Source organism: Nomascus leucogenys, chromosome 4, assembly GCF_006542625.1.
Source record: "Nomascus leucogenys isolate Asia chromosome 4, Asia_NLE_v1, whole genome shotgun sequence".
Lineage (NCBI taxonomy): Eukaryota > Metazoa > Chordata > Mammalia > Primates > Hylobatidae > Nomascus > Nomascus leucogenys.
The window spans coordinates 84,296,932-84,309,598 of record NC_044384.1 but is presented as its reverse complement, the minus strand read 5'-3'; the positions used below and the strand labels follow the sequence as shown (position 1 = coordinate 84,309,598).

General features: G+C 53.0%; 1 protein-coding gene across 24 annotated transcripts in view; it reads left to right on the top strand.

Annotated features, from left to right (window-relative positions):
• NRXN2 (neurexin 2) overlaps positions 1-12,667 on the top strand; it is a 116,412-nt gene that overhangs the window by 21,690 nt on the left and 82,055 nt on the right. For 14 of the 24 annotated variants that reach the window (XM_030811076.1, XM_030811085.1, XM_030811093.1 and 11 more), the window contains exons 3-5: positions 2,331-2,348; positions 7,207-7,236; positions 9,611-9,682. In XM_030811076.1, the coding sequence (XP_030666936.1) occupies positions 2,331-2,348; positions 7,207-7,236; positions 9,611-9,682 (120 nt within the window). The remainder of the gene's footprint in view (positions 1-2,330; positions 2,349-7,206; positions 7,237-9,610; positions 9,683-12,667) is intronic. The other 10 variants (XM_030811090.1, XM_030811102.1, XM_030811089.1 and 7 more) reach the window with 5 other exon arrangements.

The window sequence follows — 12,667 nt, the reverse complement described above, 5'->3', positions numbered from 1 at the left end:
ATGTGGAGGGCAGGGGCCAACCCTGAAGGGGCCTGAGGTGGCAGATGAGGGGCATAGGTGAATCAGCAGAAAGCAAAGAGCAGCAGAGGAAGAGAGATATGTGAGTTTCTAGGTGCTGTCTCTCCAAAGCCAGAAACAAACCAAGCTTGGTTGTTTCACCTTCCTGAGCATAGCATGACGTACATTTCTGGCAGGTGGAAATACTTTTTGAAATACCTGCCATGTTGGATTATCTAGAAATCACCATGCCTCCTTATTTGCACAGGTGCTGGTGAGACAATTGTGCTGACTGACCAGGATCTTAGCATACTGGGACCAAAGAAATCCTGGCACAGCAGTCTTCACGAGAGCCAAAGGGTTTCCTGAGGGCCCCTTTATTAGGCAGCTCCCCCCATAAATGAAATGTGATTCAGTTTACTTAAGAAAACTATTGCTGGGCACTGTGGCTCATGCCTGTAATCCCAGCACTTTGGGAGGCCGAGGCGGGCGGATCACCTGAGGTTGGGAGTTCGAGACTAGCCTGACTAACATGGAGAAACCCCGTCTCTACTGAAAATACAAGAATTAGCCGGGTGTGGTAGCGCATGCCGGAGGCTGAGGCAGAAGAATCACTTGAACCCGGGAGGCGAAGGTTGCGGTGAGCCGAGATCGTGCCATTGCACTCTAGCCTGGGCAACGAGAGCAAAACTCCATCTCAAAAAAAGAGAGAAAACTATTAGATACATATCTTTGAGGTGATGCAGCTGTCAGGTAGAAGCAGCTCTGTGTTGTAGAGGAGTGTGTTTGTAACACATGTTGACGTGGAAAGACTGTGTATGTAGGCTTAGGAAATGGGAGATAAAGAGCTATGTTCATCGCTGGCTGTATGTCTTTAGTCACTGGAGTCACTGTGGGGTGGTGGTGTGTGTGTGTCTAGTGTTATGTAGTAGATTACTGTGCAGGTATTGGTGCTTGCATTCAGCCTGTGTATGTGCGTGGATTATGGGAGTGGTATAAGGTATGACAAATGACTATGTTTGTTTTCAGAGTATAGCTACCTCTCCATGAGCGAATGAACAGATATCACCAAATGGGGTTGGAGGTAGGAGGAGATAGTGTGTGCATGCGTGAGTGTGTACTGGATAGCTGTGTGTACATAAGTGTGTATCCTGGGGCCTGCACATGCAAGTATGTGTTTCCCCACTGGGTTTGTGTGTTTGTAGATTGTGCTGTTTCCCCCTTCCTGCCTATTGCTTCATCTAAAGGCTCCCAGGAGGTGGGCACATAGCAAAGTTTGGAGCTGGGGGCACCTCCATCCTCTTACAAAGAAGATCAGAGTCCAACCTGCTTGAAGAGTTGTAGCTTAGTTGAAGGAATTGTCTCCATCTTCTCTTTGTTCCTTCTTCTCCCTTGACCCATTTGGTGAGCTCCAAGGCCAGGCCCAGGCAGGGCCCTAATAGATGAGGTCTGCCTGTCTAAAGCATGTGGCATGGTCTAGGTCTGGGCCCAGTGTGGCCCACTGAATTTGGACTCTCTTCCCCCACTGGCATGGCCATCCAGCCTGGGGACCCTTGGCCTCATCCAGATGTTAACACATTTGTCCTGGAATCAGAATCAGAGTCAGAAGAGGCCTCAGAAACTATCCAGTCCACTGCTCTCATTTTTGCAGAAGAGGCAGTAGGGACTCAGAGAGGTTAAGTGAATAGGATGAAGGTCACACAGTGCTGTGTGGCAGAATCATGTTTGCTCACTCTGTGTCCTGATGTCTTTTCACCCCGGGAGGGTCAGGAGCTGTAGGTCCTGTGTGCAGAGGCTTTATATGTGAATTGTGTGAGACAGTATGTGTCACTGGATTGCTAAGTGCCTATATGTGTCAGTGTGTCACTGAGCATGAGTGTGTCTCTAGTGAACCCTGTGAGACAATTAGTGGTGTGAGTGTGTCCCCATCTGTCTCTGAGATGCAATGGAATGCAGGGGAGGAGACTATTTGGGGAAGTTGAGAAGCTTGACTGCCACTCCTGGCCCTACCTCAAATTCTCTGTGTGACCTTGAATGGTTACTTCCCTGTCCTGGGCCTCAGTTTCCTGAAATGTTACTTGAGGGTTGGGTGTGATGGGTACTGGCTGACTGTGTGTGAGGTTCTGACTCAGGGAGCAGCTCTGTCTCTGCCTCATCCACAACATGGCTGTTTCTTGAGATTTGGGCCTTCCACGTTGGGTGGCTCATGTCAGGGCCTGGGCGGGCTTGGACTCCTCTCGCCCCTTGGAGCCCCTGTCCGTGGTACCTTTGCTAACAGCCCTCCTTCTTCTTCTCTCTCTGCCTCCCTCTTCTCCGAACCTCGCTGGCTGCAGAGGAGCACCCCATGGAAGGTGAGTGAAGCCTCTCCGTCACTGGGGTAGTGGATCTGTTGCCATGGGGATCCTACATAAGGGACTGTCGTTGGCTACCCAAGGACTCCCTTTCCTGCCATGTTTAGGGCCTCTCCGGAGAAGGATGTCTGGGGTCCTCCCTTGGCCGCCTTGCCCCACTCTCTTGGGTCCCCTCTTCATGGGTTTTGGGGGAGCTGCTGACTGGCCTTTCTTCTTCCTTTCCCTCTCCAGGCTGGAGAGGGAAAGGGAAACTTAGGGAAGAGATGAGCGGTGGGGGTGGAGGGATGGGGCTGACAGGATTCCGAAGTGCCCAGAAGTGAGTGGGTAGACAACGTTTAGCCCAGCCTAAGTTAGGAAGCTTAGAAAGGCAATTTTCCAGATGCTGGGGCAGGCTGGGGTGGGCTGTTGCCCCAGAAACCTGTGCTTGGGGAAAATCTGCCCTGGAGTCTGGTGCCACTGTGCAGGGCTCAGGGGACTGGAGGGTGGTGGAGTGCACTGGCAGAGTAGGGGGTCGGGGGTGTATAGTGGGGGCAGCTTCTCTGCCCCACTGTGTCCAGCACTTGCCACTTGCGGCAGGCCCCTAGCTGCTGCCCCACAGTTTGCTAGGTAGGGGTGATCTGCTTCTTCCTTCATCCAGGTCAGAGGGCAAGGGTGGGGTATGTGCCTCTCTCTCAGGTCTGCCTGTTCTTTCTCTATCTCCTGTTTTGTTGGCCTCTTCTCCCTCTCCAGTTTCTGTGTTTACCTCCTTTTCTCCAAGACTCTGTCCTTGGACCATGTGTCTCTCCTTCCCCAGGCTCTCTCTGGGTTTCTGTCATTCTCTGAATCTTTCTCTCGCAGTTTGGCCTTCCCTGTTTCTTTTCCTCCTCTGGGGTGGACTGAGAGCAGGAAGAAGGTAGTCCTGGCTTGAAGGCTGTGTTGAAGATGAGCTCACATAGCTACCTTGAAGAAGGCAGCAGAGGAGGCATGAGGTGGCATCCCAGTCCCTTATCCTGGGAAGGTGGAGTGGGAGGGCAAGGGTGTCCCTAGGGAGGAGGAGAGGAAAGTACCAGGGATGCAGTAGTCCTGGGAAAGAAAGGCAGCAAGAGGCTCTAGGCCTGAGTGTGGGGCTGGAACCCATTTTTCCTTGTGATGTCCATGGTCTGACTTGTCTCTCTTGGATGTCTCTTCTCCCTGGGGGTCTTCAGGTCCCCAGGGCCCAGCAGGCAGGTGTGTGTGTGTGTGTGTGTGTGTATGTATGTCTGCATACACATACATTTATACAACTCTGCTGGTCTGTGTGTCTCTGTGCACGCCTGAGGATATATGCTGTGTACATGTAACATGGTTTTGTGTCTGAGTGCGTGGGTGTGCTATGCGCCTCCATCAATCCATATGTGGTGTGGCCCACATTTCTGTATGCCTATGTAGAGCATCAGCGTCTTTGTGTGTCTGCATCTGTGTTTGCATCTCCGTGTGTCAGTGTTTACCTCTGTGTGTGTGTGTCAGAGAGAGAGTCTGCGTGTCTGGGTGGATGCAGCCTTCTGAGGGCTGGAGATAAGATTTAGTGCTGATGTGACTTTTACTTGCTCTTGATGTCATGTCTCCTCCAGAACAAAGGGAGAGATGGAGGGAGGAAGAGAGAAAGGGAAAAAAGGGTGGAGGAGAGAAAAAAGGAGGGAGCAGAGAGATGGAGGAAGGAGAAGGGGGTAGTGAAGGGTGGGAAGAGAAAGACTCAAGGCTCAAGCTGTTGGGAGGGGCAGGAACGGGGAACAGCTTGGCCAAAAGAAGAAAGGCAGGGGGGCACTTGGGAAGAAGGAGTCTGGTGGGAGTAGGGGAGAGGAAAGGGGCTGATAGACAGGGACAAGAAGGGAAGCTGGGCTTTGGGACCCATGGGGAAGGAGGCCTGTGGACGCCACCTCGCCATTTCTTTGGGTGGCATGGTGGTCTGCTGGTTTAGATGTGGCACTGTGGATGCCTGCATGTCAGTGGCTGTGCAGGGCTGTGTATTGGAGGCTGCGTGTGTGTGTGTGTATACACACCTAGGAGTCTGATGCATCTCTGTGTCACTCTGAGACATGTCTGTGTGCCTGCTTGTGTGTCTCTTAATCTTGTCACCTATCACCATCTTTCTTTCGATGGTGGTCCTCTCTGGGGTTTCAGTAGGAGAGTTAGGGGATGAGACTAAAGGTGGGGAGGTGGGTTTGGCAGGTGGTGGTTCCACGTGGGTGGGCTGGGGGCCTCCTCTGTGGCACTGTGCTCTGGACCCTGCAGCCCTCCTTATATCTCTAAGGAGTCCTCTGTACCTTCGCCTTCTTCCCACTTGACACTGTGTCTGAGGCCTAGCTTTCTCCAGGAACCCCAAGATCCTGCTCTGCAGCCCCTGCCGAGCATCTCCTTTTTCCTCCCAGCCTTTCGTGGCAGGGCAAAAAGACCCAGAAGTAGCCAGATAAAGTGCCCTAGGAAGGGACCCGTGGCAATGCCATCCATCACTGCCAATCTCTTCTCCAGCAGTGGGAGGAGGGGCTGATGCCACAGGTGGATGTGGGGAAGTGAATACCCCAGTGGGGCTGGGGGCCAGGAGGAGGGAGCAGAGATTTCAGATTAGCGGGGAGACAGACTTTAGGGAGAAAACCCTGGGGCCAGCTGGGGCTGAGCCAGGGGTAGACAGGAAGGGAACCAGCCTCCCCTTCACCAAGATGGCTGGTGCTGTCACGCCTGAGGGAGCTGAGCAGCTGGTTGCCGTGGTGACAGAGGGAGACTGCCGAATGCTAATGAGGCTGGTGAGGAGCTGGGCAGTGGAAGGGTCTGGGAGAGGGAGATGTGGCTTCCCCCAGCAGCAGTCAGGCCTGTGGGAGACAGAGGGTGGGTTCACGGGGCACCTGGCTCCTGGGCTGGGGGTGGGCAGAGGCCTGGATTCTCAAGGGTGGGAGCCTGAGAGCAAGGCTGCTTCTGCCAGGGAGAGTCGGATGTGGGTTGAGGGCTCTGGGTCTGGGTCCTGGGTTTAGGGGGTTTGGAAGAAGATGCTGGTAGTTCTTGGGGAAAGGGTTGGTTGCAGAGTAGGAGGGTATTCAGAGTACGGAATGAGGAGACTCGGTTCAAATGCTTGGGTCCTTACCTGTGTGATGGATAAAAACCTACGTCCTCCCAAGAGCTGTTCAGTCCTGAGGCTGCCCTCAGCGGCTGTGGCCTCCTCCTTCAAGTGGCCTCAGACTCAGAGGTGGGGAGAAACCAGTGCCATCCTAGAGACATGGGGCAAAGAGGGCAACGTGAACCATCTGGCCACAGGGTCCAGGCCTTCGGCCCCTGGCCGTGTCCTTCCTGTCCTCCTCACTGCCTTTCCTCTTGGAACCCAGGCATCCTGGCCCCCAGCCTCGTCTCAGAAATACTTGTAACTCTTTAACCTTGCTACTTCCATCCTGGCCCCAGCTTTCTATCCCTAGGGTTCACATCTCATTGCCACAGCAGTGGGGCTGGTTTCCAAGGGTGACAGTGGCACTGCAGGGCTGTTCCCTTTTCTACCCTCTTGGCCAGACACCACAGGGGAGTGAGTGGGGCTGGGGGCGCTCTGAGGTTTGGTGGAGCTGGCTGGCATCTCAGGGTGCCCTGGGGTCTCAGCCCAGCTGTGGGGCCTGGTGCTGCCAGCCTCTCTAGGAGAGAGCTTTCCTTGGCTGGTGCCCGTTGGGGACAAGGGTACTGATCCAGTGGGCCAGATTCCTTCCCACTAAGGCTGTGGAGGGGTACTTTGGGTTAGGGCTGACAAGGCTATCTCAAGGGGCCAGCGTAATCCTGGATGGAAATCCTAGCTGGTCTTCCTGTCAGTCCATTTTCTATTTTCAAAATCCAGCTTTTGGGTCATTTGAGAGAGATCCTGGCCAGAGAAAGGGGGTGTGTAATTTATGAATGATGTACTTGGACCTTTCAGAGAGCTGGGCCTCCTCCCATAGGGCTCGGCTATCCTTTTTGGACCTTGCTGTCTGAGAGTTCTGACCCCAGTCTCTCAGTGTCTCTGTAGATTCTGCCTTCTCCTACCTGCTTCCTTTCTAATTTTGTCCTCTTGAACCCCAGTTTCCTCTTAGAACCCAGGTGTGCAGGGTCCCTACTATCTATCCCTACAGAGGTTATTGGGAAGGGTAGCTGGGAGGATTAGAACCCAACAGATGTTCTTCCAAACCCCGCTTTAGTGGGGGATCCTTTTAGGCCCAGGTTCTTTATATCCCCCTATCTTTCCCCCTTTTCTGCCAGCATCCTAGGGGTAACTGGGATTAGGGGTGCTGGGGGGTTGGAGGCCCCCTTGCTCGCTTAATCCCATGCTAACAGGACACTCTCTCTCTCTCCAGGTGGCTTTGATTTTTGTGTCGTGTTTTATTTTCTCCTCCATCTGAATCGTTTTTCTCGTTGACCGTTTTTTTTTCTCTCCGCCTCCCGGAAGAAAAAAAAAAGAAAAAAAGAAAAAGGAAAAAGCAACCCTCCCAGCCTAATGCTTCTCCTCCTTTTCCTTTTTTTTTTTTCCGGCAAGAAGAAAAAAAGAAACCAAAATCTCCTCTCCCCCTTGCAGCGACTCCCCACCCCCTCCTTCCTCCAGTTCTGCCTGTACCCCTCTCACCCTCTCTGACACCCCTAATCTCTCTTTCTCTCTTCCCCTGTTGTGCCCTCCACCTGCTGTTTCGGCATCGGGCCCCTCTCCTCAGCTCCTGGGCTGGGGCTCCCCCCGATGTCTGTCACAAGTTAAAAAGGGTTTTTAAATTGTGGCAGCAAAAGCTTTTTTCTCCCTTCTCTCTGGCTGATTTTGATGACTCGTGTTTTCTTTGTTTCTTTCCCCTTTTCTTTCTTTTTTCTTCCTTTTTTTTCTTTCTTTCTTTCTCTCCTTCCCCTTTCCAAGGTCCGGCTCACCTGACGTTAAACAGCGAAGGTATGGTTTGAAGTTTTGGTTTGGTTTGGATTGGATTGGATTGCCCCCAACCTGCGCCTGGATTTTCTGTTCTTCTCCCTGTCCTTCCCCTGTCCCCTTCCCCTCCTCCACCTGTCCTGACACCTTCCTTCCTTTCCTACCCGCTTCCTTTGCCATTTCTTAATTTTATTTGGGGGGTGCTGGGGTGGGGGTGGGGGCTTGCCCTTGTCTGTGTGCTCCCCTCTCCCTCACCCACCCTGAAGCACTCCATCCACCCACATCTCACCTTGGTTTCTGACATCAAGAGATGTTTGAACTCCTGCCGTTGTCTCCAGTCACCCTTTTTTTTGCGTTTTCCTGGTAGTGTATCTTGCTTTTTTTTCCTTCTCATGGTGGTGTTTGATTTCCTTCCACTCATTCTGATCATTCTTTCTTTTCTATGGACCTAAGTAACAAGAGAAAAGCATGGGCTGGAGAAAGAGGGTCTTAGGCAGTCTCATCACCCTCACCCTGCTACTGTGGGAGGCCCCCATCCATGACAAGAAGGGAAATGGGAGTAGAGGTGTAGGGTCTCTCCCTTTCCACAGTGTGCACTCCCAACCCCCTGCCCACCTGCACGCCTTCACCCTTGTATCTTTTGAATGTCTCTTAACCCTATTTGACAGATGACGACGTTGAGGTCCAGAGAGATGAAATGACTTGTTAGTGATTCCACAACCCTTATTGGTGGTATGGTTAGGACTAGCCATTTAATTTTAGCATTCCTTTGACTAAGTGCCTACCATCTTTGAGAGCCCTGGTGTTAAGCAAACCCGGAGACAGAACTCAGGAGTCCTGTCTGAGCTCCTCCAGCTCTGGCCTCCTCCAGCCCTCTGCTGTCACTGATTCTCTCTGAGCTCAGGGTTTTGGCCTTTCAGACCCTTTGGCACTGTTGGACCTGCCCAGTTCAGCCTTCTGTGGGGGGTCATCTTACAGAGGAACAGAGTGGGGTCCTTAGCCTGTAGGCAGGACCAAGATTGGGCTACAGGGAGAAACTCATATAGATATGAAATTTGGGATGGATTTAGGTCTGGGGAGGTAGAGGCCTTGGAGTCTTGCAAGGATGTGAAATTATGGCAAGAAGTGTGGGGAAAGAGGAAGTCGCAAATGGAGAGTTGGGAGTAGGAACCCTGGTTGGTTCACTCACATCCTTCTTGCCTCTCAGTGCCTGGTTCTATGGGTGCTGGCTGTGGCTCCCCTTTGTCATAAGTGAAGTCCCTCCCAAAGGATCTCAGAAAGCTCCCCTGGAAAGTTCCACGCTCAAATATTATTCTAGTTCAAGTTTGGGGATTTGCAACTGGGGTTGAAGTAAGAGCCCATTTAGGGACTTTTCCCCTTCATCACTGAGTTTTCTCATTCTGAAGCCATCCTGTGGATCTGGCAGTAGGGCTGGGTACCTGGAAGCCAGGTGCTGAGTATATAGGTTCACTGGAGTGGGGAGAGGTGGGGTGAAGATTCAAGCTGGCCTGGAACCCAGACATGGTAACACGTGCCTACCGGGGCCTTTGGACTGAGGCCTAGGTGCTGCTGATGAGTGGGGTGGTAGGGAGTGAGAAATAACTCCTGAGAAAGGGCTTGCCCACATCCAGGCTGAGCTCCAGGGAGGATCTCCTTTGACTTGCACAGCCCCTTTGTAGGCACAATGGTGGGATGAAGAACAGACAGGAATTAGAGGAAGCCCCTGGAAATCTCTGGGAAGCTCCAGGGTCTAACTGGCAAAGAAGTGGACAAGGGTGAGCTTCCGAGCACTCACTGTGGTGAATGAAGCAGGTGTGGATGGCCTCAAGGTGTAGTGAGAGCCTCAAGGACAGGAAAGAACAGAAGAGGAGCTTGGGGTGTAAATCTGGAGAAGTTTCTGGAGGAGGGGGTGCCTGTGTCAGGCTTTTGAACGAGTTGGGAAGTGTGAGCTTAACCCAGCATAAAGGGTGTGAGCAAAGGTGCAGAGTGGTGGGGGGAATGTGCCTCATGGAGGAGGCCAGGAGAATGAGCGAGCAGTTGAAAGGGGGAACTGGGGGCCTCCAGTGCTGAGGGCTGGCCTGTTTGCCTGCTGTGGGGAAGGAGGGATCCTGCACTCATGGTGAGGCCTCTGTTCCTCTGCCCAGTCTCTCCACCCCAGGCAAAGAGTGGAAGTCGGTGATCATGAATCTGATGGGGTCTGTGGGGCTGATCGTCCTCGGTTTGTCAAGCGGCTCCTTCCTTAGAGGTCTTGAAGGCAAGGGAGTCCCCAGAAAAGCCTCTCCTCCCCTGTCCCTGCAAGCAGCACCTCTACCCTGGAGAGGGCCCTTCATCCCCTCAAGGCTGGGGAGGGACTGTCTCGGTAGCCCCTGTGCCTGACTCCCCAATTCTGCTTCTCCAGTAGGGTCCTTACTGTTCTCCGAGGGGGGGGCCGGGAGAGGAGGAGCCGGCGATGTGCACCAGCCAACAAAAGGTCAGTGACCCCCATGGTCCCCAGAGAGCCCAGCCCTCATCCTGCTGCAGGCTAACTGTGCTTCCTGGGGGGAAGCCAAGTCAACACAGGCACATCCCCTTGTCCTCTCTGAGGCCTGTGGGAAGTGATGGGTCTGCTCCCCGAGTGCCATTCCAAAGGCCCCATTAGCTGCCCTGATGTGAAGGGCCACAAACCTCCATTTCTTTCGCAAAGTCCAGTTGTTCTGATGACCTCTTTCTGGAACACAGGTATCTTTTTTTGTGGCAGTTGTTCAGGCTGATCCCTAGGAAGTATCTGTTTCTTTGTTAAGGCAACCAGGCAGCAGGGCAACCCCAATTTAACCATCAAATTCTGGAAGCCTGCTAGGTGCCCAGTCCAGGGAGATTCTGGTTGGGAGCTGTGGCCAGCACAGGGCCTTTACGCCTGCTTGGGGGCTCTAGCTCCTTTTTCTGTATTGAGGCTGGCTCTCTTAAGATAATCTCTTTCCTAAGAAGTTTACAAGCCACTATAACAAGTCCTCAAGGAACTCCAGTGGGTGCCAAGCACTGGGGCTATGGAGTCCCATTTCCATTCTTTAGTCTGCTCTTCTGTTTGCCTGGATATCCGCCATCCTTGTCCTCTCCCCAATGACTTGGTGTGTCTCTTTCGTCTGACTCTTGAAAAAGCAGCCAGGCCATCCACACTGGAAGTCTCCTTGAACACCCCAGGTGAATCTGGTCACTTCCACACTTTGTCCACACTTCCACTAGAAGGCTCATCACACTGTATCATAATTGTCACTTTACCTGTTTGCTTCCCCAACTAGACTGAGCTCCTTGAGGCCAGGGATTGGATATTTTTGTTTCTATGCCCCTGATGCTTTACACAGCTCTTGGCACATAAGTAGCCGTGTGCTGAGCAAATTTATTTTATATGAGCCAATGGGCTCTGTTCCCAAGGGGCTGATTGATGTTCTAACAACTACAATAAAGTGTGGTCCATGCAAAGTGTATGAAAAGTGCAGACTCTTTTCAGAGGAGTTAATTTATTCACTGAGGCCAGGCACGGTGGCTCATGCGTGTAATCCCAGAACTTTGAGAGGCTGAGGTGGGAGGATCACTTGAGGCCAGGAGTTCAAAACCAGCCTGGCAACATGGTGAGACTCCATTTCAAAAAAAAAAAAAAAAAAAAAAATTGAGAAAGAGAGGGAGACACAGAGAGAGGCAGCACACTCGCAGAAAGTTACCAACTGGCATGAGTCGTTTATTTGTGAGATGCTTTACGGTTGAGGAAGCTGGACCCCGCCCTTTCTCTTTCTGAGATGCCCACAGCAGCCTGTGCAGTTCCTGATGATCAGCTCCATTTTCCAGACGGGGAAGCTGGGACTTAGAGCCCAGCTTTGTGACCAGCCAAGGGCACAAAGCTGGTGGTGGAGCCAGCACTAGAGCCCAGGTCTTCTTTCTCACATCACATTTCCTCTCCAGGGAGCAGTACAAGATGTTATTAGGCAGTAAGTGCCAAGTGAGCAGAACAGACAGCTGTAGAGCTCGAGAGTAGGGAGGGCGGAGGGGGGCGCTGGAGACCTTCCCAAAGGAGGTCTGGGAGCTGGGCCTGGAAAGAAGGCAGCTGCTCTGTCCCTCATGCATGGTACTCAGAAATGCAGGACCACAACTAGTCTCTAGCCACATTCACTGGGGACACTTGTAGGGCTACAGACTCCCCAACTGTGGGAGATAAACGAGCATCAGCTATTATCCTCCTTTCTGGGTCCGGAGCAATTAGGGGCGGTAATTGTGCAAGCGCTGCTGGGAGTTGTAGTTCCCAGTCGCGCCAGAGCGGCGATATGGGGGAGAGCGCCCCCTGGTGCTTCAGGGCTTGTTCAGCCCAGATCTGGTTTGTTCTCTGCTGAGCCCCTCGGCCACCCCTGTAGGCTCACCCCAGTAGAATCCCTCCACCAGTCCCTTGAAGTCATGCCCCGACCTCCCCTACTCAGGTTCTCTCCCTCTCTCTTCACCATCTTCGGATTTTCTTTCCACACTTGCTCATCTCTTTTCTGTCCCTCTTCTCGAAGGCTTTCAGGTTCTCTTTGGCTGCTCCTCAGGCCTCTTGGTGTCTCTGGGCTGACCCAGGTCTCTGGTGGCAAAGGGACTGGAGCCCGTGGAGGCGCAGGCTCCGGAGCAGCTAGCTTTGCCACCCACCCCAGGAGACTGGAGGCAGAGCTGAGGAGTCGAGGAATGGCCTCGTTTCTCCACTTGGCCTTGGCAGCCACTGTCCAGCCCCAGACCCGCCTCTTTCCTTTTTGCTGGCCTCTTTTGTTCTATCCCAATTACTTTTTCACATGGTTGCCTTATTCTTTTCTTTCTTTCTGTTTGACTCTCTTTAATGATATTTTCTTTGACTGCAGTGAAGGTGAGGGAGTGGGGGGAGTGGCTTCTGGGTGGGACTAGTACATGTGGCAAAACCAAGGTCAAACACATTCCTTTTTCTGGTCCTTGAGCCCCCTGGTTCTCCTAGTGCCTGGGCAGCAGGCTTCGTTGCTATGGAAACAGCAAGGCCCCAGAAAGCCTTGGCTTCTGTTCCCTAGAGGTCCTTGTCCACTTTCGTTGCTGGCTCTCTTCCCATCTCCTGTACCTGTCCCCGCAGGGCTTGCTCCTTTCCTTTATCCAGATAGCCGCGCTCATCCCTTCTTGCTCCCTCACAGCCCTGAGCCGTCTTCATTTCTTGTCTGTCTCTGTGATGATTCTCCTTTTCCTGGCTCTGCCCCACCTCCCTCCTCCTTGCCACTCTTCCCTGCCTTCCCCTCATGTCTCTGCTGGGGTCCTCACTTTTGCTTTTTGGCCCTCCCCGCTGGTACCCTAAGTAGAGAGAGGAAGGGATTCAGACTGTCCCGATGTTGCCCAGACCCCCACCAGCCTTGCTGCCCTGTGGCCTCAGGAAACCGGGCCTTGCCAGCTGCAGTGAGTGCTGTGCCAGGCTCTGGGGCAGCAGCTGGTGCCTTGGCATCCG